Source organism: Neopsephotus bourkii, unplaced genomic scaffold (assembly GCF_033783945.1).
Source record: "Neopsephotus bourkii isolate Nb327-2 ecotype Australia unplaced genomic scaffold, CSIRO-AGI_Nbou_v1 NB_1287, whole genome shotgun sequence".
NCBI classification, from domain to species: domain Eukaryota; kingdom Metazoa; phylum Chordata; class Aves; order Psittaciformes; family Psittacidae; genus Neopsephotus; species Neopsephotus bourkii.
Genome location: NW_026901771.1, coordinates 2,334,293 through 2,359,982, shown reverse-complemented (window position 1 = coordinate 2,359,982; position 25,690 = coordinate 2,334,293). Strand labels below are relative to the sequence as shown.

Here is a 25,690-nt window from a genome sequence, read left to right as displayed (position 1 = left end):
AATGGTGGATATGAAAATATTGAAACCAGAATTCTGCCTCTAGATGCTGACTGAAAAAATAACCAAAACAACATTCTACAAATTTGCAATATGGTGTTAACCAGAAGGTGGCATGTTGTTTTCCCTCGCTCCTTTTTCTTTCTTACTGATTAACAACTGCCTTTCTCCTTTTTCTGTTGTTTCAGTTAAAGGATCAAGAAAGTTAAGTCTGCCAACAGATCTTAAGACTGATCTTGGTACGGTAGGCGAAAGCCAACAGCTTTAAACTTCCTTACATTCATTGGCAAAACATTTTCCCAATTCATGAGATAACACAATAACCTTCGGAGGCTTTGTCTGAAAAGGCTTTCTAAAAACCACCTATTAACCCATACAGTTCTGTTGGCAGCTCTCAGCATTTTGCTTGTTTAATATTCATGTATTTCATGTAGACATATTTTGCCAATCATTGCACACTGGGTGTGTAGTGTTTTATGATGAAAAGGCTCCAGAACTTTTTACATGCTTGAGCCATTATAACTGGTTGTCAGTGATGTTTATCTCTGCCTATAACACCCAATGCATGCGCTAGTCCGTTTTCTTTTCAATGTACAAATTCTGTGCCACAGTTGAAGACAGTTGAATATCTATATTTTATGGTGTGTCTTGGCTTGAGACTTACCTCAGCCAGTTTGCTGTAATCTTTTCCTCAATTCTTCTTTTATATTTCAGTGGAAATGCGTAGTGAGAGCAGAACTTTCACCTCCAAAAACCTCAAATGAAAATTCAACATCTTGCATAACCTAAAAATGTTTGGGGCAGATCATGCCCTCTTAAGTATCCAAGTAAAGGGGATTGCTCCTGGCATTTGTGCTGGAATGTGTTTCCCATCATTACTTTTACGATTGTCTTTAAAAATTCTCAGTCTCAAGGAGTCCTTTCTGGTTTTGCTCTCATGGGAAATTTCTTGTGTCAGATGACTGAAAAAGCCATGTAGCTTTTTCACATTACTTTGAGTGTCTTTTTAGAGGTAGAAATTATAGTTAGAACACATCCTTGCATAATGCAGCCAAACTTAATTTCTGTCACTAGGAATCATGTGCATATATTAAGCAATGCAGCACTGTTCTCCAAGGCAAAAGTCGAGAATAGATATGTCTTCCACATTATAGATGACTGATGAACTTGGAAAACTGCAAATAGCTCCTGGTAAAGATTAAGGAAATAAACATTGAAAAATCATTGGGAAATTCAATCCCTGCTGTGCAGATTTCAATAATTTTGTTGAAATAGCTCTCTCCATCATTAACAGTGATGTTTCAGAAAGTAGGAAGGTAGGAATGCGCACAAAAAGAAATCAGAGTGGAAAATTATAATACTCTTAATACTCCAAAAAGGTAAAAGGAGTGATGTAGGGAGCTATAAACCTTTAGAATTAATATTTATCACTAAATAAATGGGCAGCTATTAAGAGGAAAGGTACTTGATATTTAAGGTATTAAAATACCCATGAGGTAGGATCTAAGGCTGAACATGCATGAAATAGATTTATATTCTGAATCGTAACACAAGGAAAAGATAAATCTGCTGTGTCAAAGACTGGGTTTATCGGGTTTAGGAAAGCAAGAAACTAACCAATGTAAATTAAAGTGCTGAAGGTTTTGTACTGTAATATAAAAAAGTTGTGTAACAGAGGGAAAAAGCCTGCCTAACCATCAGCTTTCCTGTAATCACACTGGGAGCTGGACAACAAACACACAAAACCCCCAAACTGAAACCCACAACACACAAAAACACCCCACAAAACCCCAAGGACTAGGGAGCAGGATGACTGTGCCACAAAGGAAGGCTGTAAGAGTTAGAGAAATCCAGCCTACAAGAGTAGGAGGCATGATGATCCATCTGAAATATACAACATATGTAGGGAAGTTTGGAGTGCATAACCTTGTCTGTGCTTTTGATTTCATCACAGTCATGTTTCTACCATGCCATGATTTACTTGTACTAGTGGTTTATTTTAATAACATAGAACATAGAACTCCATTAACTTCAAATTGCAAAATTATCACTTAAACATTCTGTTTGTTTCCACTTCCAGAGTACTTCTACATTACTCTGTCCTAGTATCACCAAGCAGCCTGGTGGATTGCTAAGGATAAAGCATGTGGATGTATCATGCAGTGTATAAGCTGGCAGATACAGCTGATCAACTATAGGGGAAGGCTGAAAACCCTCCCCCTGAAGCAAAACAAAAAAACCTTATTTCAGTTCTCCTTCATGACTGTCTTAGAAGGGCAGATTTCTGTTATTCTAGCCATTAAAACTGTGCTGAATTATAGGTTGCTTAGTTTGCAACAGGCTGGAAAAAGCATCTCTTTCTCAATGTAAGGAGCTAAATTTAAATGGGAGTTCCTGGAAAAGGTGAATAGCACATGCATTTCATTTATATCTGCTCCAAAGTGTCTTGGCTACACTGGCAGGGCTCTTAGAGATTATTTATCCACTGTTTGGCTGTTTCCTGGGATTATACCCATAGTCTGAACATACAGGGAATAACAGTTCTCTCTGGCCCACACTTGTAAAGATGTTCAGATCACCACTTTCAAATGAGAAGATACTGTGCATCCACCCCATCGGCTCTGGCTCATAGCTTTTTACAGAGTGCTGATACATCACCTACCCTCAGTACCAACTGCAGCTAATTGGGAAATACATTAGCATTTGGCAGCTTACAGTTCTGCTCCCGTCTAAGGATCTGGCTCATGTAACGTCCTTGCTTCCACTTTGCTTTGAATTATAGTAGAGGTTAAGTAGAAGTTAAATCTATTTCTGGTGGAGGTGCTGCCTGTACTGAGAATTACTTGGGGAATAGTTTGCTAGGATTGAAGGGAATAATGTGTGATCTCATGACTCAGGGTGTTCTAGTTAAACCTTGTCAGGAATTTTGTGACTTAAAGGTACTTTGGGACTCCATTTTGATCTTTGTATGACTGGTAAAGCTGACCTCAGCATCTTATTTTGACATAATGATTATTATCTATCCTTGCTGAAGAACTTGTTGCCCTGGATGCCATATCTTCACACAGAAATGTGAAAATTACACTACATACACTGGGGGCATACATACTTCTTGATAGTTTCACCTACTGCAGATCTGAGTAACCCACTGTTTATCTGAGTTGTCCAGAAGGAAGATCATAGAATCCTAAAACACCAGGTTGGAAGGGAACTCAAGGATCATCTGGTCCAAGCTTTCTAGCATGACCTACTAGATGTCTCAGCACTCTGTCCAGCTGAATCTTAAAATTTCCAATGTTGGGGAATCCACCATTTCCCTGGGAAGATTATTCCAATGACTCATTGGAAAATCTCTTGTGTCCAACCAGAATCTCTCTGGGAGTATCTTCTACTCATTACCCCTTGTCTTGTCTGTGTGACTCATTGTAGAAAAGGAGTTTCCATCTTTGCAGCCACCCATTAAATACTGGAATATGGTAGTAAGGTCCCCCCTGAGCCTTCTTTTCTCAAGCCTGAACAAACCCAGTTCTTTCAGCCTTCTCACATGTGGCAGGCTTCCCAGTTCTCTGATCATCGTCGTGGCTCTTTTGATCCCCCTCCAACCTGTCCACAGCTTTTTTTGAGTAGCAGAGATGTGACATTGATGTTGCATATAATGTACAGCTTCCCTATTATCCTTCAGAAGCAGCTCTGAATGGTAGTATCTTTATTTTGCTGAAAAGATCATCTACACTTCCATGCACTGCTTCAGTGAAATGAGTTATGGGGATAATCCTCATCTAATTTAATCAAGTGGAGAATCTGGGACATACCATGGAAGATACAACTGCTTTTATGTGAGAGTTTTCTCACTTTGCTTCACCAGCCACTTTAAGCATCACTTTGTGGTTTTTCTTTTAGAAAGTACTTCTGCTGATTTCATTAAAGGCTTTCAAAGTTTCCAGGTAATCACAGAGAGCTGGACAGAACTCCTGACTGAAGATGGAGATACTGGGTAACTGCTGATTTTCATTTCATTCCTGTGAACAGATGGTTTCACTGTAGGAATTTCTGTTATCACCTAGACTTTATTAGCCAAAGAACACAAGAAAATACAAATAAGAGACAGTCATCATTGCTTCCTCTTGCAAGCTGTGATCTTTAAAAGATGAATATGATTCCCCATTCTGTCTTCAGATATTTACAAGCAGTGAATGAATTCTTTACCAGGTCAGAGTTAATGTATCCCGTTTTACACAGCAGTGAAAAACTAGACAAAGTGCCCAATAATCTCAGTTTTCTCAAGGATTTGAGAAATGTCGTCTGATGCTGATGCCACCATTTCATGCTCTTGTATTTCATTGCAATGGAATGCTCCCAAGCCTATGAAACAGTACCTGGATATCGTAAACAAGACCTCATTTTGATTTTACAAGTGAGCAGTGGGCTTACAGTCGTTCTTGCTTTCCCCTTTCAAAGTGTTTTACAGCAGACTTTAGACACTGGCAAAGTTTTGGATCTTCTAATGTGCCTTTGTTTTACTGCTGCATTGGCCAAGCTGGGAGCTTGTGAGAGGTGCATCCTGCACTGGTTTATCTGGCCCTGGAGTGTAATGCTGTTTACAGTGCTAAGCAACAGTTCAGAAGTTTTGAACTGGCATGTGTTGCTTTCCTTCTTGGTCTGATGTTTCTAGAAAAGGCAGTTCAGACATCCAGCTGTAACAATGCTTTTCTTGAATGACGTGGCAATATACATTGGAAATTATATGTATTTCTACATGTAAAGGATATTATGGACTGTTCAATACATGTCTCCTAGAAGGAAAGAGTAATTCCTGTTCACTTTTCAGTCTGAAAATACCAGCTGAATTGAGGAGTCAACTAAACTCTGCTTGTAGTTAGAATTACAGCATAATAAGGTTGGAAGGGACCTCTAGAGGTTGTCTAGGCCCTCACCATACTCAAAGCAGGTTTAGTTAGACCAGCTAGGTGAGGGCAGTATCCAGCTGAATCTTGAATGCCTCCAATGACAGGGGGTCCCCAACCTCTCTGAGCAATCTCTTCCAGTTTTTCATCATCCACAGGGGAAAAAAAGTTTTTCCTAATACTTAACCTGAACTTCCCATCTTCCAAGACATGTCCTTTGCCTCTCATCTGACCAGTGCGCACCTCTGAGAAGCATCTGGCTCCATCTTCTGCATATGCTTGGATCAGGTAGTTGCAGACAGCAATAACATCTCCCCTCAGTCTTCCCTCCTTAAGACTGAACAAAAAGAACAGGTCTCAAACTCTTCTCTTAATATGATGCATAACTCCCTTGCTGGCTTGGTGGACCCCTGCTGAACTCAAGCCTGTGTGTATCTTACATACAGTAAGTGTCTTATGTGTAATGGGGAGCCCAAAACTGGGAACAGGACTTGAGAAGTAGTCTAAAAATGACAAATAGAGGGGAAAAATGACATCACTCAAACTCCTGGCTATGCTCCGGCTGATTCACTGAAGGATGCTCTTTGCCTTTTTTGCTGCAAGCTTGATCACTGTTAGGATGAAAAACATTAAGGGTTGAACTAAAGTCTTTCACTTTTACAGAAATGCTTTCAAATGTTTGGTCCCTCTGCAATTTCACATTTTCAGGCTTGAATTTTGATGTTCTGTAGCTGGGACCTTCCTAGACAAAAGTTTCTTTCATCTGCTGAAGGTCAGGTAGGTGTATGACAGCACCAGTTTCTTCTTTAATTAAGTAAGAGAAGGTTTATGGTCAAACAGGTTTCAAAGAAAACCTATATCAACAGACATATTAGCCCTCTGCCAGTTCAAATAACTGGAATAGAAAATGGCAACAAAAGCTGACCAGCAGGTTAACTCTGAACTATGGCAGCAGATTAGGCACATGCCGTGTGGTTATATTTCAAATGGAGAAAGGGGCTGCTATATGGGAGATTTAACAAGCAAGTAGTCTAAAGGAAAGGTAAGTGTTTAAAATTACCAAGATGATACATACCCTAACTCAAACGTTTGTAACTGATGCAGTGACATTTAGTCACAAAGGAAAGACAGTAAAGTTTCTTAGCTGAAACAACACAAGCAGTAAATATCATTATACATTTGAGAGTTGATAATAACAAAACGAGAGGCAACTGCTAGGCTCACGATGTAATAGATTTTCACTGTTCCTATGCTCTCTGGTTTTACTTAAAGCAGAGTTCCTTACTAAGAATTCTCAAAGGTAAGTAATTCTCCACTGCTTTCAAGCACTGTAAACACTTATGTAGCATTCTTCCATTCTGTGGTCTCTGTATACTCCCCAGGTTGTAGTACTTCACAGCAGTCAAAATCTGGGGCTACACATTGATTTACTAGACTTGCCTGGACCCAGAAGTCCTCTATAGTAAATAATTCAGATTGGGATTGAGTTCTCACACAGCCAGTCATCTGTAGGCAGAGATGCGGGCATGGGACAGATGGATGGTTCTATTACCTTGTTTGGACTTAAGGCAATATGCACTTTTAGTAACTGACTTGTGTGTGCAAGCAGAATAATATTTAGAAAGTAATAATTTTCCATGAATAATTATTTTGACAACAAAGTCGTAAAAAAAGAAGGAAAAATTGAAACCCTAAATCAGAAGATGTTAACTATTAAATCTGGTTTTGCAACGTTAAAATAAGAATGAATAATTGCCGCTAGCTTACTTATTACAGTAATGTGGTCTGAAATCTCAAAAATCTACAATGCAGAATGGTAAGTTTGGAAAAACTTGCATTTATTTATTTTTAGAATTGTCTAATTACTGCATTAAAAATTGTGTGTAAACTGAATTCTATTTGGAATGCCTTCTTTGACCTTGTCTGTGCCTTTTTCTGTTGAGTATTTGCAAGCAAATTATTTCTGTGTTAGTATCTATGGAGTCATGCTAGCTCAATTATTTCAGATATTCTTAACTCTAGTTAAAAACAATGATTTGCAGAAAGATTAGGGGAAGAATCTCTGGGAGAATCTGGTTAGAATAGACTACAAACACTTTAGTTGTAACAGATTCCATTTTATTCCTTCATGATTCCAGTGGGAGTGGTGGAGTTTTGTTTAGAAAGACTCCAGGTCATACGTGTCAGACTTTATTTTTGTTACATTCAAGTTGAAAAGATGTTTCCAGTCCAACCTCTTGGAAGAATGAATTTTTCACTTTCAAAACCAGAGAATTAAACTCAGGTTTTTCTTTCATCTTAAAAAGGCAGGTGCAGTGCTTCTAATGAGGGTGCTCAGTTGTTGAAATCCTAGATTGTCCTGTGGTTCATCCACTTTAATTGCATGTTTCAGTGTTGTCCTCTGTGCAGCTCAGGATGTGTTGCATCTCATGCTTATTTCAGACTGAAATAGAGTTTTCTGTCTGTGTTTTGCCATTTATTGCACAAAGCATGGCAACCATTTATGTTGTTATTCTGTTGAGTCACACTGAGTGTTGCGTCCTTTTTGAGACAGACAGGCAGAATATGTTGTTATATGATCACTCGAAACTTAGCAGAGTTTACATCCAAGTAGTCCAAAGTTTTCCTACTGCTCTCAGGGAGCAAAGCTTGATTTATTTTCAGATTCACACTGTTAGGTTTGGGGTTTTGGGGTATGGTGATGTCAAGGGGATGTTAGGACATGCGTTCTTAGTGGTCTTCATTTGGATAATGCTTATTTTGTATTTTGGTGTCATCGTTCATAACTGCAGGCAGAAATACTAGTTTTAAAAGGGGCTCTGTCAGTGACAACACACTGAGCATTCCAAACCACTTCACAGTATTTCGCTTCTTTGACAAATGTATCTGCTGACCCTGTTTGAATAGAAAAATTACATATAGGATCAGGCATGTGATAAAAGTTGATTACCGTAATAAGAATACCATTATATTAGACAGGCAGTATATTACAATGATAGCCTGCTATACTCTTAATGTGGACCTAAATGTACTAGCAGTACGTCAATAGAGCAATTCATCCTTCCTCTTCAAACTGCTGAAGACATAATGGTAAATATACTCTTTTGCTGGCAGTCACACCTGTACTAACCTCTTCTGCTAAGGCTCACACCTCCTCTCCTGCCTGCTTGACAGAACTGCACCAAGAGAAAATGGTGATCCTGACTTTGTGAGGGATTTCCTTTTAAGAGTAATTTATGGTGTCAGTTTATATTCTCAGTAATGAATGGTTACACTACTTTACAAACATTTTTGTTATTTTACATGCAAACCTGAGACTGCTCTTCAGGCCATTTGTGCAGTTTTTTCCCTTGATTTAAATGTGTATCTCTGCTGTGTAAAGAAAAAGAGGCTTGTCATACCCATAATTATTACGCAGAGCTTAATTTACTGATCATACACAAAAATTACAGAATAGTTTGGGTTGGAAGGGACCTTCAAAGGACATCTAGTCCAACATCTGCAACTAGATCAGGTTGCCCAGAACCACGTCCAGCCTGGTGTTGAGTGTCTGCAGGGATGGGGCATCCACCACCTCTCTGGGCAGCCTGTGCCAGTGTTTTATCACCATCATTGTAAAGAATTTTTCCCTCACATCCAGCCTGAATCTCCCCTCTTTTAGTTTAAAACCATCACCCCTCATCTTTTCATAATGGGCCCTGCTAAAAAGTCCCTCACCATTTTTCTTATAGACCCCTTTTAAGAACTGAAAGGCCACAGTAAGGTGTCCCCAGAGTCTTCTCCAGCTGAGCAACCCCAGCTCTCAGCCTTCCCTCATAACAGAGGTGCTCAGTCCCTCTGATCATGTTTGTGTCCCTCCTCTGGACCCTCTCCAACAGGTCCATGTCTTTCCTGTGCTAAGGACTCCAGTGGGGCCTTAGCAGAGCAGAGGGGCAGAATCACCTCCCTTGACCTTCCCTCAGGGGAAAACAATGACCTTTTCCTTCCTTTAACAGCAGAGATTGTATTCCTCAGAATTTGTTGAGGAGATTCTCTGGGACTCATTTTTCAGGTTCTTTCTGCTCCACGTTAAAACATTTCTCTCTGGTCTTCTTGCCTGCTCTTTCGTCGATTACTTCTGTACAGCATACGATGATAATGCCTCTGATTAGTCAGATTTAAATTCCTTTGTTCTCAGCCTCTCTCAGATCATTAGTGACAACTGGTTTTCAGCTAGTTTTTCTCTGTGAATTTATCCCTTTTGTAAGAACTTAAATAAATGGTTGGTCTTAATGGTTTTGTTGTTACATCTGGTGTTACACAGTTTGCAGGGCAGCAACTGCAAATGCTTGTTTTCTTCTTTCTTACTGACATTTTTAATACATTTGGTTCAGCTTTTCCCTTGTAAATGGTGGGTTCCTTTTCCTTTATGCAGGGGGAACCAAGTAGTTTAAAATAGTTGTATGACAAGGCAAGTTGTGACACATACATGTTACTGTATCTAAACTAAAATCAGTGTGTGTGTATCTATGTAATACCTAAAATAAGATTAATCCAAGGCTTTCCAGCAGGCTTGCTGCTCTCATGTTGCACATTGCAGCTTTCATACAGCATTTCACAAGTTCCACCGAGTTCACAGTAGCTAAGGTTAATTCTTCATCTCCTTTTAATCTCATCATCTCACTGATAGTTGGTGTGACACACTGGCCTTCCATTCAGCACAATTCTGTTTCTTTTCTTAATCAGTTTTTGTGCTGCAGACTGCACTGAACAATCCCACTGTTTGCTAACAGGTATAGCTAAAGTGTCTAGTTCATATGGGTAATGACATAAGCCCTGACAAAGGCAATCAACCAGGACCTGCGCTGCAGAAGAAGCACAATGAGAACATTAGAGAATTCTGTCATGATCTCCTCTTTTATATATTTTAATACATTTTAGATACAATGTGTTACTCCCTGCTTTATTAAATTGGGGCAGTTAAATCAGCATAAAATGGACTAACATAGCATGGGGAAATCTGCTATGATTAATTCCAATGGCTTGCGTGATCCTTACATTTTTACATTAACAAACATAATGGCTGCAAACTGAGCCCTGGTTTTTTAGTTAACTCTCCACAAACAGGAGAAAAGGCTGCTGCCCTGGCATGGCAGAACGGCTATTACACTGTTTGGAGACTGCTCAGGGGTAAGTACTGCTGAGCCAGGATGCCCACTTGTAGTGCATTAGTTACTCTGGTACTTGCTGCTGGAATGTAGGAGTACTAGAGAGTATAAAGCAAATTCCCTTGACTTCATGGGCAGCAGCACCCATGGGAGGGGATGGGAGGCGAGGCAAATGCAGTGGTGGAAGATCATAGAAAAGACAAAGGGGCTTTTTGTGCAGTGCTTTCTCCCCAGGCAACTATGCTCTGCCTTCTCAAGAGGGAGAGTTAGGAGCTGTTGCACTATTAAATCAACAGCACAGAGCAATCCATGCACTGCTTCTTAAGTACCAATGCTAGTGTCTGCAATATCAGCTAACCTTAAAGCCCATCTGATTCCAACCCCCTGCCACAGAGAGGGTCACCTTCCACTAGAGCAGGTTGCTTCAAGCCCCATCCAACATGGCCTTGAACACTGCCAGGGATGGGGCAACCTCACAGGGAGAACTTCATCCTAATACCTGTTCTAGATATACCCTCTTACAGTTCATAGCCGTCATTGCTTTATCACTACAGTCACTTTGGAAAGGTGTAATAGCTTGAGCATTCTCACAGCCTCCCTTAGAAAGCACACTGGAGGAAACAAGCACTGGTTTTTAATTAGCACTTTTCTTGCACACTTCATTTTAGAGCCAATGCAGTAAGGAACCCTTTCTTAAATAGCATGTAACCTTTCTTTAGAAATGCTTCGTATCACTGAGCTTATACCATTAAAAACATGAGAAACTGGTTTTTAAATACACACATAAGATTTTCTCATAGATTTGGGTGGTCTTTATCTGCATGGTTCTTATCAGCTTCTCAGCAATATTTCTTCAATGTCTTTTTGGTTTTACTAAGGTTTGAAGAGCTGCATTTCTCCCTGTTGTGTACATTTAAAAGATAAACATACCTAATCAGAAGAACAGAACAGTATTAAAATACAGAAAAGTGTGTAGCTGATTAATAAAATCCCTCTTCCACCCATTGTAGCACTCAGTAACATTTCACTCACTTTAGTACTTGAAGCTCTGCAGCTTCTAGGGTGAGCCCTGATTTTTTTTACTGCAGAAGGAGGTGGCTTTGCTCATTCAGAAAGGCATTGTCGAAGCAACTGGAGGGATTTTAGGTGCCCAGACCTCACCATTTTTGTTTCATTTGGGCCTTTGAAGGTAACTAATACAAGCAAGCATACTAAGAGAAACATAGCAGTATTTCTCTTCACATTTGATGTGGCATGTAAGGATTTAGATGAATTGTGCCCATTCTGCACAATGTTCAGGGAAAGGGGCGCACAAATGTTGTTGATGTTTCTATAGGATATGATTCTTTTTTACTCTGTTATGTTCCTCACCGCTTCCTAGGATCCCCCTGGAGATAATTAGATATCATGCTGAAACTCCTTCATACAAACTGAATTGTGAAGAAAGGAAGCAGCTGGATGACGATGTGTCTGTTGCTGAGGTTGAACAGGCAGCCTGTGCCCTTGAACAAAGCCCCCGATCTCAAAGGACTTTCTACTGAAATATATGAATAGCTCCAGCCTGTTTTGGAAAAATCCCTAACTATAAGTTGAATGAATCACCCACATCAGTTTTATGTCTGCTGTTAGCTCAGTTAATAGCCATGTATTAAGAAACATGATAAGAATCACGAAAGTTGTGTCTCCTGCAGAGCCGTCTCATTATGCAGTACAGATACTAAATTGCTTTTCAAACTATAATTCTTTCCAATTTTGTTCATTAAGACTGAACTGCTTTCGTATGGGAAGGACATGACTTACACAACAAAAGACTAGTATAATAGCACACTATATGCTGTATTAAATACCGACTGTTTTTTATCATCTTAATATAGAAATAGCTTTTCATCACGTACAGTGGAGCTATCATGGTATAGTAACCAAGAAATAAATTTCTTGGCTTATTAACATTCATCTTTTCCTTAGATACTATATAAATCAAAGAGAGTTAACTGAATGTGATACTTCTATACAGAATCTTAAAGACTAATCTAATTCTCAGATATTTAAAATGAAGTCAGAAACTCCAAGCTTGTTCTTACCTATAGTATTGAGCTTGCATAGTTTTGAATAGAAATACTCAAAAATGCTTGCATAAATCTGTTATGCTTATTACCTGCTGTTTACTTAAATAAGTAAGTATGAATGACCTGCTAATCAAAACTAACTCTTTCCTTGCATAGATTGAGCTGAAAATGGTGTTCAGTAATTATTCTCTTGTTGCATTATCCAACATGAGCAGAATATTGTGTGAATGTTTTCTAGTCCTGTACAACTCGCTCTGATCTAACCCTTGATCAGTGGATTGTTGTGTTTTAAAGACCTGTTGCCAGTGAGGAAGTGAGGAAGAACAGACAAACGTAGGCAGAGTTTAAAGCAGATGTGTTTTGTTTCTCACCCCATCAGACAGCAGCACGTGCTGTGCTGATTGACCATGGCCTCTAGCAGGGTCCAAGGACTTAGCCTCATATCTTTAGATCTGTAGCAAACAAGTCAATTGTTCAGCAGTCAGTTTCCTTAGCAGTAAAATAAACCTATGCAGTATATGAAGAATAAAACACTTAGCAATATTATGGCTAGTTTTCCAACTATCCTGAGAGGTGGCACTTCAGTGCCTCCTGTTTCATGAAGCTTTGAGTCAGGTAAGGAAGATGTCTGACTCTAAATTCCATCCTGTAGTAATTACACCTGCAGTTCTTTATGAGAACAAAAAGGAAAGACAGTTTTCAGATGCTTTTGGTATCTGTGAGGAGACACAGCATCAGGGATGGCATTGTTACCAGCAGTATCTTGATAGATTTCCAGTATCTTGATAGATTTCCATCATCTTGATAGATTTCCAGCAAGCATAGGTCGACAAAACGCTGGGGGATCTGCAACTGTAAGAACCAGTTCTATTGTCCCTTGGCTTTGGTGGTTTTTTCAAGTATAGCTTAAAGATATGGTGAGTTACTCTTACATATACTTGCTATGTTGATAAATAAGTAGTTAGTCTCAGGTTTGATTTAACCCATTCTTAAATATCAGAACATACATACATCCCCTTTCCATTCTGAACTATCGGAGCTGGCCCTTTACCTGGCACTTGTTGCATTCACCTTCCAGATCACGTGAATGGTCACTGTACAAGTCCAACATCCCAGAGCTGCAGCTCAGGAAAACGACTTTCCAGCGCAGACGTCTCCAAAGCAAACCGGCGCGGGCCGGGGCGGCCCCCCTTCAGGAAAGCACAGTCTGCAGCCTGCATGGAGATTTCTCTCCCCGTCACCACAGAAGGTGGGTGGCAGTGAATATTCTGCTAGGTATTTGTGGATCTCTCGCTGGGTGCGAAAGCAAATAAGTTTAGCATGATCCTTTGTCCTCGCCCTGAACTGCTGTGTTCATCTGACTGTTTAGAATTAGAACAACCCCTCTGTGCTAGCATTGTTACTAACAAGCCTGCTCCTGAGCTCTGTGCTGCCTAGGGATGCAGTATGCTGAACATCGCCAAACTCTCACAGCCGTCCCCTCGCCTGGATCGATCGGGTGTGATCATTCATAGCAGCTTATGTACAGTGATTGTGAGAGCTGGTAGTACTAACATTTTAAACTCTCATTGTCTCTATTTACCAAGTCTCAAAATGAGTAAGATATTTTTAGAATGTGAGTTCAGGCTTTGCACATTTTAATTTCTTTTTTTATTGGTGCTGAAGAGTCTCTAAAATTCCACAATTCCTGGCCACTGTTTCTGGTGAATTTATAGCCCATTCTCTGATCAGTTTCTTTTATTTATCATAAGTTTCTTCTTTTAATGCTTGAAAAACAGTCTTCAAATCCTTGATCTACCCAAGTGCAGAGACTGGATGAAGCTGGGATACACAAAGCGGCAATGCATTGAACTTCAAACTTAGCAGAAGCCCGTTTTAATTTTCGCAGTGGCAGCTGTTTCATTGCAAATCATTTAAGTAGAAGTGTTCAGCTGATGTGTTTTTCTTCAGTCTCAATAGTGTTCCAGCTCCGCTGGTGGTATCCTTGACCCTTGTCTCCCATGCTTCCAGCTCCCCCGCATTCTTGCAGTAGAACAATGCACTGTCTGCGCAGAAAAGCTTCAGTCTATCAGAAACCGAAAGAGCATAGCATCAAAACAAATGGGGTAGGACAGAAGTGTTGATTGTATTCCATTTTAATAATAGGTAAACAGTCAGTATTTAAACAACAGAAGTTACAGTTTATTGTTTTAATAATAAAATCATTAGTTTTAACAATTAAGCCTTTTAAAAATCCAGCTTTTTATTTTAATCAAGTTGCAGAATAATTTCCTAAGTGCTTAGGAGGTAATAATCTGTGGCTTTTGTCTGGGCTGTAGCATGGCCTGTGGTGCTACAAGTACCACTAGGACCCCCTGTGATGCTACAAGCGATAGACAGTTGACAACACCATGACCCTACAAGCCATCTGTCTTGTAAGAGGCATTTGTGTCCTAACCTGCCTGCCTGCAAAGGTGTCTGCACGACAGAAGTTCTGTACAGCTGGAACCAGTACTTCCTAATTTTGCTGGTTCTTGATGTTACAGAGCAAAATAAATTGTATCACTCAGCATCTAATTTTGTATTTTTAAATGCAGTTGTTGCGAATACCTTTGTTACTAGTGGAAAATTGCTAGAATCTGTGATTACTTTTTTTTTTTAATAATATAAAATAGCAAATGCTTTTTTGGCCCTTCTGACTTCTGTAGTGAGCATACAACAAAACGAATAGTGTCTATGCGTGTGTGACCCTATAAGAAAACATCCTAATTTGGCATAGAGGGTTCCAAGATTATGTTCTTGGCTGGAACGGAGCTGATATCCTAAGTCCATTGCGGTGTCCTCTAGCAGCTCCTTCAGTTTTACTTAAGAAAAGCATTTACCTACATTCATTTGTGAGATAAAGAGCAAGGCATGGTTAGAGGCTCTCTGCAAAATGGCTCTGCTCAGTGAAGGTGTTACTATCTTCTAGCTATCATTAGGTCTCTGTTGGAAGTGACCTCCCATCACCAGAGGTTATCACAGCAGGACAGATACTGATGAAAGATAAATCCTTTGAGTTGTTAATTTCTGCTTAAATACAGAAACATTTTGCTTAAACAGCTTTCTATATTGGATTAATTTTCCAACTCCATTTGCACTACAGCAAATGAGAAATACCCACATGATCTGTCTGACTTTACTAGTTTAGTATTAACCTTATGCAGAGAAACAGGGTCAGAAACTTGGGTAACAGTGACACTGCAACTGACACTGCTGTTTCTTCAGTGACCATCCAACAATCTCTTCTTTAGGAGAACATTACAACGTTATGAACTCTTCAAAGATTCATGGGGTAAACATCAGAAATGTTAAATTGCAGTGTAGGCTGCATATAACTAAGAGTAATCCTCAGCAATCAGTTAGAAGAAATAATCCTGTTTAAATACCAAACCTACTATAAATTTCAGCTTTCGCTTGGACTATTTAATGGCTCCTGTGTGAACATTGCACTAAAGCAGATTTACAGACCTCTGAGGTGTTTGTAAATTCCTGTGCATAAAGGCAGTTTTCATCTGCATAATCACCATTTTTTCCTCCACATTAGTTATTGATGGTGTTCGTAGCATAACCCTTTCATCTATCTCTCTTCATGCACCACACAGATATGGTAAGTACCGTTGTCATATGATAGCTCGTGGTGGAAAATACATCACTGCCACAGTGGTTTCTATTGCTGTGTGTTTTTCTTCATCCTATGTAGTACCAAACTCTTCTGGAATTCTTGTATGCAGATACTGCTACAACATCAGCACTACCTGCACTTAACCAGGACATGATACTAGCTAATTCTTATATGCTACTTCCTTTCTTTTCCCTCCCACCCACTGAGAGTAAGTAGGGACACTGAGAAGCAGAACCTTAACCCCTTAAGGTCCCAGTGACCCTTGTGTGCAAAACATTTATTAAGACAGTGATACTTCTGATGGTATGATAATAATTTCTGTGTCATGAAAGATACCTGTCAGGTTTACTATTAAAGTATATCTCTTTCTAGAGATAATCATACAACTTTCAGGGATGAGGATTAAATTAAGTAACGTAAGAAATCCCTATTTAGATGTATGAGTGGTATTATTTAAATGATATTACAACCTTTATTAAGTTCAGTGAAATGAGTGTTACAAGAAAGAGACAGTCTTTAGAATAAGTGATACCAGCATGTAATAAGATAGAGCATGGTTTGGGTTTGTCATTGAGTGTGGGGGTTTGTGTACAAGTCACCTTCCAGCCAGCCTATAGACTAAAATAATTGTCTCATTATTTATATTCTCTCATTAAAACAAAGCCATCTGTCAAACCTGTCTACACTTATTTATTAGATGCCCATTATATTTGTATTCTGTGGTATTCTATCTCTACTAACTGAGCTGGCTGGAATGACTTGACATTCCCCTGTTCTTCATGCATCTCGAATTTCCAGACATGCTGCTTTGGCAAGTGGTTTGATTTATTTCTGAAGGTGTTTATACTAAATAATATGGTGGAAGGAAGGTGGCATGATCCTTGAAAGAGTCTTCACTTAGGGATAAAGAGGAGGGGGAGGGAGAAGAAAGATGAGGATTTAGAAGGTTTGAGAAAGAATATATTGAGAATAAGCATTCTCTCCAAAATGTGCAACTGCCTTTAATCTAAACCTTCTGGTTGGGCTGTTCCAAAAGAAAATCAAACAATCCTCTCTGTGCTAGGAATATATATTGATTACTTCAGAGCATATGCTGCAATAAGCAATAGATGTATTCCTAAGAAATTCTTTTTCTATATATATAGATATTCTCCTGTGGTAAATCAAGATACACTTTTTATGTCTTTGCTCGAGAGGTAGTATTTCAGGTTAGGATTTGGTAGTTTTATTGTTGTACCTGAGCAGAATTTTGATGACAGATGTAGTGTTAAACACTTCTTTTACATTAAAACTAAAATGTGCCTTTGTGTGTGGGTAAATGGTTCTTACCTTCCCTTGAGTCTGTCCCAGAGGCACTGAAAACACCTGGAGATTTTTTAATAACGCATGCTTCCAGTTCCTGCTATTTACATCCTCTCCTAATTATTTGATTACAAAGGTAATACATTTTGGGGGCTAATCATAAGATACCTTTTAGAAGAATAAATCAGTCTTCACCTCTCACACTGGATTTCAAAACCTGCCTATTTAAATCTGATCTTTTTGGTGCAACAGGAACTGCATTTCCAGCATTTTCATCAAGTGTGTTTTCAAGCAGTTTTCACACAATAAATTCTTCTGACATCATTCCTGTTAGCTGATTGTCAAGGTTTTGCTGACTCTTACCTCTTTGTATGTGCAGAAGGATTCCTGAGATAGAAAAGCATTTTTGAAGAACATTTTTGCAATGATGAATCATAGGAAGGGAATTGAGGGAGGGCGAGTGGTTTTCTGCTGCTCCAAATATTGCAAACTGTCCCGTTTCACAAAGTGCTGATACTTCTTCCACACTCAAACAAGAGTAATTCAAAAGCCGAGTAACAGCAGCAGAGACGTGTCTTTCAGTCATGTTTACTGTTATTGCTTAAACCTATGACTTTACCAGTATCCTCATCTAACATGTTAAAACTTGGAAAGCTCTACAACTTTTTAAACACAAGTAAATATTCCTCCAAGCTAAGGGTTACTGCTATTTCAAGTTCAAAGCCTGGGTTTATTTTTTCCCCCAAAACACTGGTATCAAGATCAAATAGCTTGTTAGGGTTACATCTCTGTTGGTAATTAGCCAGACATTCAATACATCATTTCTCAAATACTATTTATGCTATTTAAAATGCTACCTATTGTTCTGTAGCATCTTCTGGTTTTATAAATGCAGTATCCTTATGCTTTACTAGTAAATTCTGTAGTTGCTCAATATTCTGTGCAGTTCTCAAAATACGCTAATTTTAGCAAGAAATTAGAACTTTACAAGATCTTAATAACATGTTCTTGATTCTAAACAATCTTGTTTTCACATACTTTTGATTAAGCTGTTTCCTCCTTGCAATAATATAAGAATTTATTTGCATTGTAAACAAACCCACAAATACAGGAAATTCCGTTGCTGAACTTGTAAGTTTTCCACTTCTTCTAGTCCTTTTTGACCAGACATTTTAGGGATTTTAGGAGTTAGTGATGGCTGTGGCCATTTGTACTGATTGTATCTTGGCCTGTTCCAGCTCTGACCTCTGACTAGCACCCTATTTCGTCTGCAGGTATCCTGACAGAAACATTGGAATACAGATTATATTAACCTTCTGTTTAGCTTCTTTGGGCAAAATGTGTACCCCTACCTGGCTTGCCTTCCATCCTGTGAGATAGACCTAAACCACTGCATTTCAGTCTAAGAGCTACTACTACATAGTTGTTAAACCTGTTAAAGCCCCCTTTCTGTCTAGAGCAGCAGAGATCTCGGACTGATCAAGAATTTCAGTGTAGGTGAATAGGCCCAAAACATCTCTTTTTCTGCATGGGAAAACAAAAGCTGTATTTCAGTCAACGTCTTAATTGTAATTTTAGATTAAGGAAAACACTGACATTAAAGAATAAAAACTGTTGTGGGAGGGGGGGAACTCGGTGCAGTTACACTTATATAGCTGGAGGGTACATGGATGTGTGCACAGATACATACACCAGCACACAGTCCTCTGCTTTTATAACTGAGAACCAACTCTGGGAAGTCTTTCAGGTTTGGTACGTCTTGGTTATTGTTTTTTTTATAAACATTATTTTCTTTTAAGCAAGTTTGCATTCTCTAAACAATTCTCTCTGCCATGACTTGCTTGTTGCCATCAAGTGCTTGTGCTGGCAGACTGCCCTTTGTAACTCTTTGCCTGCATTCACACAGAAATTGGGGCATTCTGTATAGGTATGCCCATCATCCGTCTGCGGTTATATCACACCTCTAGGGAAGACAGTAGAAACAGAGTGGAGTTTTTCCTTTGAAATGTTGTGTTTGGAAATCTATTTTCTCTCGGAGAAAAATGTCTTCCTTTTTTTCTTATTGTTTTTATTTCCCATTATGTAGTTTTTAATTAGTCCAGCTTAATCTCCCTTGACTAGAAAGGCCATTTAGGTCTTAGTGCTGCAAACTTGCCTCTCAACAAGGAGTCCTAACAACGATTTGCTGTGCATTTTGCTAGGAATGCGAAGGGTAGATTCTTTGAATGTGCTTTAGCTTGTCTTTAAAAGAATTCCGTTTCAGCATTTACCTCAGCTTTTGGATTAACTCTTGATTCTATGTAGTTAAAATTCGATATAGAGCACTTGAAATGTCACTGTGAGCTGGCAAAACAAACCACTCAGGAATATCTAGTCATTATCTTTAATAACCTTATCAAAAATTCTATGGCAAGTACAGTACAATTTCAATCGAATAGATCCAGTGTACTTTTTATACTTGAAGATTTTCTTTTGTTATCTCATATGGGACTAAAAGGGTTTGGGGGATAAGTTGTCTTGCGTGATTTTGGCCAATTTGTCTTGGAAATGGGTCGTATTTGGTGCATACTGTAAACATTTTTTATTAGTCAGAAGTATTTGTTAGGATCACCATAAGAAGCCTTGCAGACAGCCTGGCAGGGGCTTCCAGATAGTTTCCCTCATAGATTTTGTGATCTAGGTTTTGGTGCTGAGGTTTTTGAGGCTTTTGGTTTGGTTTTTAGATTCAGCGTATTTTCTGTGTATGTATGGCAGCCCGTGCCTTTGGTGTGTGGTTTCTATAACAAGGTTTCCAAACTCTTAGGATTGATCTACCTAAATAGTATTAGCCTGTAAATCTGTGCGTGAAGCCATAGAAAAGGGCTGAAAATTGCTCTCTCAAGCCCAATGTGCTGTCTTGGAAATGTGATACCTTATAAAACATCTGCAGTCTGAAGAACCAGCCCTAGCTGATGTCATGATGCATATTGCAGGATTTTCTTGCTGTGATATAACCCCAGCCAGCAGCTAAGCCCCACACAGACACTCACTTGCTCCCCTCCAGTGGGATGATGGAGAGAATCAGAAAGATCCAAAGTGAGAAAACTCATGGGTTGACATAAAAAAGACAATTTAATAGATAAAGCAGAAGCTGTGACACAAGCAAAGCAAACCAAGGAATTCGTTCACTCATTCTCACCAGCAGGCAGATGTTTAGCCAACTCCAGGAAGGCAGGGCTCCATCACACATAAAGGCTACTTGGGAAGCTGGAACTTTGAATGTCCCCCCACTTCCTGCTTCTTCCCCCAGCTTTATTTGCTGAGCACGATGTCCTGTGTCATAGAACATTTCTGGTCTTATCATTAGCTCCTTTTTTCTTGGGTCTGTTGGCTCTGAAGCCCACACATGGGTCTGAACTAAGGGGCCTAGAAGATGTTTACTGCAGTTCTCAAAGGCAGCAGTTCCTGGGCCTCCAAGGAAAGAGAGAAACAAGCTGGTGGTTTGAGCTAGAAAAATACTGAAGAAAAAGCACAGAATTATTCAGATGCCTGGCAGGGTACTGCAGAGAGGAAGGGAATAATCTGCTGTCCCTGGCTGCTGGGAAAAGGACAGGATGCAATGGACATAAATTACTAAGCCAGAGACGTGACTTCAGGGAGCCAATCAGATGAATTTTTATCACAAGGGCAGTTAACCACAGAAATGGATCCCCTGAGGAGGTTATTGCTTCTTAAGCAAGTTTTGAGAACAGCTCGTATTCCCTCCTCGCACTGCATTCCTTTTGCCGTGCCTTGCCATACTGCAGAGTGGATGATTTCGGTAAACTTCCTTGCCCAAGCAGCCAGCCAAACTGACACTTAACCTGAAGCACTGGGTATGTTACAGGAATCACGGGAGCACATTGCAGGAGGCCCCTGGGTGCCATGGCTTTCCACAGCTAGCTTTTCAGAGCAGATGGAAAAGCCCTTGATGTGAAATTTTCCTTTCTTACAGTGAGAGATTTATGGTGTTGGTTTTCCTTCTGAACCATTTCATTTGAAGTTCCTTTACATCACTGTAACTAGTACGGTAAGAATATTGTAATAGGAAATAAGAGACACTATGGTAAACCACGGTCTCCACTAACTGCTCAGTTTGACACCACATTTCTTGTGTGTGCAGAGAAGCAGATGAAAATGTTGCATAGACCACATTTTGTTGTTGCATAGGCGACCTGTTCTGTTCCTTACTGTGCAAAGCAGTATCCAAATAAAAAAGAAGTGGTTAGGAAGCTGAAATTATTTCTTCCAGTATTTAGCAAAATCACAGCACTTCTGTTCTAATGGACACTGAACTCCAAGTTTTCAGAACAGCAAATTCTGCATGGCTGTAATAGAACATTTGGCACCAAAAAAGCAAGTGCTCCACGGAAGGATATTAGAGCATCTTCTGCAAGGTTTTTATATCCAGGTATTCCATTTGAACACTGGACTCTACAATCCATAGGTTATTCTTGAGATAATACAGTCGTTTCCAGAAAGTGACTTGTCCATAGTGTTAAGTTCTTTTTCGGTTATGATGGAGAGTGTGTGTTCTTGTGTTCTACTGTAGGTAAAATAAAATCCTCCGCTGCAAAAAGCCAGTGGTGCTGCTGTCATTTAGACTGAATCATAATCTCTATTGGATTTAACCACTGGCTTAAGGTTACATCAGATGTTCTAAGTGGCATTTAAGTGTGTATCCACCTCACTGTGGTACAATAGAGCTTTCAATGCCTTCTGTCCCTGGAGAAAGTAGTAGAGAGAGGTTGCCTATAGACTGTGGTGCCTTGTGAAAGAGCACGTGCCAGGAAAGGCCTGGGAAGAAGAGCCTTGCATGGATGCATGTGAGCTGCTGGTGTCTAAAATCCAACTCTGTTGGGCTAGATAAGAGTTCATGTTTGATTTTTCTTGGAGTAAGTTTTCTGTTAGGTTCTATGGGATGTTAGGATCCACTTGTTTTCTCACAGGACTCTGCAGTTTTTACTTGGTTTTAAAACCACCAACTAAGGAAAACTGACTTGTTCTTATTCCACTGAAAAGCGTTCAGTTTTGTTTTAAATGAGGAGCTGGTTCCAAGTTAATCTTTTTCACACTGTACTCCAGACATGTAGGGTTTGCACTGCATGCTCAGCTTTAACATTTCTGTGCTTGCTGGCAATCACTTTAGATCAACATAAGCCTTTTTTTAACATCTGAAATAATATTGGAAACATTTTTGGAAGTGGGACACACCATTGGGTGGTTCCTGGTACTCCTGTGACAGAAGGGAATAGGTGGTGGGCTGTTCTGTATAGAAAACTAGGGAAGAGTATGGGAAAAGTCTGAGATTCTTCATTATCTGATAATAGCTGCTCCAAAGGGGTTTTTAAAACCAAAGCTTTCTAACTGCAGTTACACAAGCAGATCTATGGGGTGGGGATGGGGGGGGGGGGGGGGGGGTGTTAAAAAGAGTCCTTTAAACTGCTTTCACTTGCTTCGTTATAACATTAACAATTTTGACTTTGTTACTGAATGAACTCAAGGATTTTCTTCTATAATGCTTTTTGTGTCCGCCTTATTCTTGGGTGCTTCCACATATGAAAGTTATACAACACCCTATTACTTCCCAAACCATCAATGCTACAAAAGTCGCTTCCGCTGAATGGGTATTTTTAGGCTGAGGTTTAAGTTTTAGAGACTTGTGGTATCTTAAGAAATACATTTCCAAGCTTACAACCTATACCAAATTGAGCTCCCTCTTAGTAATCTGAATGTGAAGACAGTTTGCTTGTGTAAGTCAAGGGAAGTGATTCATACAATTGAATATGGAAGTTTGAGAGACTGCTTACTGTAAAGATCTCCTGCATTTTTATCTTTCCATAAAAGATGCTTATTTCTACTTCACTTTCAGTGTAAAGAATAGCTCTGCCCTAACAGTTCCCTTCTGGTTTTTAAAACATGTTGAACTAAAACCTAAGCCTGAACTTTACCATATTCTGGAAATATCAAAATAAAGATCCAAGTCTGGTGGCTTGGATCTGTTTTCTCTTTCAGGCCTTTATTTGCCATCATTTACATCAGTCTTGTATCATTCATGATTCCGTGAAGCCATTCAGATTACACTACTGTAACTTCAGGGCAATTCATGGCAGAACTTTTTCCAGGGAGGGCTGAGCATCCCACAGCTGTGAGCTTGTGTAAGAGCAGACATAACCACCCTGGTCTGAATGCTCTGCAAGCCGTGTATACACAGGCTATCCAACACAGTTTTAGGGAAACTTACTTGATTTGCTCCAGTAGGAAATCATTCACAGGAAAATTCCAGATTATTACTGTGCTGTTTGTGCTTTAAGACCACTTCTGCTGCTTTTTAGCGAGTTGCTTTATGTGGAATGCAGCTTTAGAGTGGTGCTATTAAAATGTGTTCAAAGATGTTTGTAGCCAAGTAAACGTGCAGTGTTCTTAACTGTGTGAAAGCCCTGCAGCGTTACTTCCTGCCCCTTTCTTCTCTGTGTTGCTGAAGCATTGCCATCAGTAATCTGGGTCAGTCTCTGTGTCTCTCTGATGTTAATGTCTGCAGATTCATGTTTGAAGTATAATTCCTTTACTATATGTCCACACTGGCATTCAGAGCTTTGCATGCTTTCCTGAGTATATCATTCTAAAAGTGTCAGATTTCTCTTAAAGCTTTCAGGTTATGATCCTTGAAGTGGCAAATGTTTTAATAGCTCCATTGGCTTCTCTTAGCTCTAATATTTGGGCTTAAAACTTTTAGAAATCTCAAAGTGAGGAGAACAGCAACCATTTAATTTGGTTTTCAGGAAGTATCAGTTTCCATATTAAAAGAAGGTCAATTTTTGTCTGTTTTTTATAAGCAGATCAATTACTTGGTATGTTAAAACTGGGAAAGTACCTATAAATAGCATCCAAGTCAATTGCAAAACCCTTCAGTAATGAATCTGAATAGTTGCTGTGAAAATATTGATCTTGGTCACTGGCAGGTTTTTAGGGGTTGTTTCATTCCTCGTAACAACTGATACTTTTCCTTTCATAAGGCCTAACTTCCAAAGGAAAATCAGTTTATGCTTCTGTGTTAGAGCTAATTCCACTATTTTAGAATAGTCACAATGAAAATTTCTTGGGAAAGATGATAGGTGAGGATGTGTTCCCTTTACAAAGCCTTTGCTGCAGCTGAGAGTAGAGAAGGCAGCACATTCTCCTCAAGACGCATCCATGTTTTCATTAATATCCTCCTTCTGTTATTTCTTTTTTTTTCTAATTCTGTGGAAAATAATGAAATTCCAGTTTTATTTCCACTAAACAAAAGGAAGATTAAGATAAAAAAATACATCTGTGCAATCTTGAAACATATGGAACCATTTACTCCCAAAATCCCAAACTAGTCTGGATTGGAAGGGACCTTAAAGCTCATCCAGTTCCAGTCCCCTGCCACAGGCAGGGACACCTTCCACTAGAGCAGGCTGCTCCAAGCCCCTGTGTCCAACCTGGCCTTGAACACTGCCAGGGATGGGGCAGCCACAGCTTCTCTGGGCACCCTGTGCCAGCGCCTCAGCACCCTCACAGGGAAGAGCTTCTTTTAAGTTCTCAGAAAAGGCCCAAACCCCTGAATTAAATCTCCTGGACACCAGGGTGATGCAGTGGGACAGCTCTGTCGTGCAAGGAGAGAGCTAGGGCGATAACTGCTCAGGGCTGCTTTCGTATAAATGTCATGATGACGGTTGGCTCAACTGTTCTTGTCCTTTTGCAATGCATGCATTTTGTGGCAGTAGGTCACATTTCCAGACGGGCAATGCTTCAGCAATTACATCGAATCAGTAAATTCTCACACGACGAGCGTCACTATACTGCTCACACATGGATGAACAAAGGTAAGACCCAAAACCACTGACTTCGTTTTTATCCTAGCATGTGAGTTAAGTGTCCTGTGTGTTTCTGTCAGTGAGGTCGCTAGCAGAAGTTTTGCAGTTGCTTTTAAATCAGAATCCTTCTGTTTGTGTGATGCTGCTTATGGCTGGAGTTTAACAATCAGTCTGCTGTTACCAAGGAAGTTGGATCCTGAGTTTCCATCTGCATCTCACTAACCCAAACCACGCATAGGACAGGGCTGAATGAAAACACCTTGAAGAAAGCAAGACTACTAGTGGTGATAGTGGTATTGTATGCTTTTGACCGATGGAATGCAGCTTTCTAAAATGCACTGGCTGCAGATGATGATGCTTTTGCTCAGTGCTTCTCATAGTCTTAACAGCGTGAATAGCAGCATCTCCCAAATGAGAGTCACGTATTAGCTCCCAGGGGGTGCTGGACTAGTCTGACGGTGCTCTCAGCCCCTCTGCTGCTAGCTGCAGGAGCAGCCTAGAGACCTATTTGGAAATCCAGGTCTGCAAGTGTAAGAGGAGGAAAAAGGACATGGTCATCTGAGAGAGATGGCTGGGAGGGAGCAGAGGGATCCTGGGAGCTGGATATGTGCCTCTCAGAGAAAAGGAATCCTGGACTCCCTCAAAGCAGGAGGCAATTCAGAGGCAAGAGCACATTTACGAGGAAGTGTCATTTAGCAGGATGTTCTGCAGAGGAGGAGAAGAGGAAAAGAACTGAGGAGCAGAAAAGTGCCTGCTTTTCACATACATAATC

The 25,690-nt window shown here is 39.8% G+C and overlaps 1 protein-coding gene across 6 annotated transcripts in view; it reads left to right on the top strand.

The window, feature by feature from the left end:
- STXBP5L (syntaxin binding protein 5L) overlaps positions 1-25,690 on the top strand; it is a 189,253-nt gene that overhangs the window by 152,894 nt on the left and 10,669 nt on the right. For 2 of the 6 annotated variants that reach the window (XM_061365407.1, XM_061365409.1), the window contains 2 exons: positions 13,193-13,363; positions 24,829-24,927. In XM_061365407.1, the coding sequence (XP_061221391.1) occupies positions 13,193-13,363; positions 24,829-24,927 (270 nt within the window). Of the gene's footprint in view, positions 1-185; positions 237-13,192; positions 13,364-24,828; positions 24,928-25,690 lie in introns of all 6 variants that reach the window. The other 4 variants (XM_061365410.1, XM_061365412.1, XM_061365408.1 and 1 more) reach the window with 3 other exon arrangements.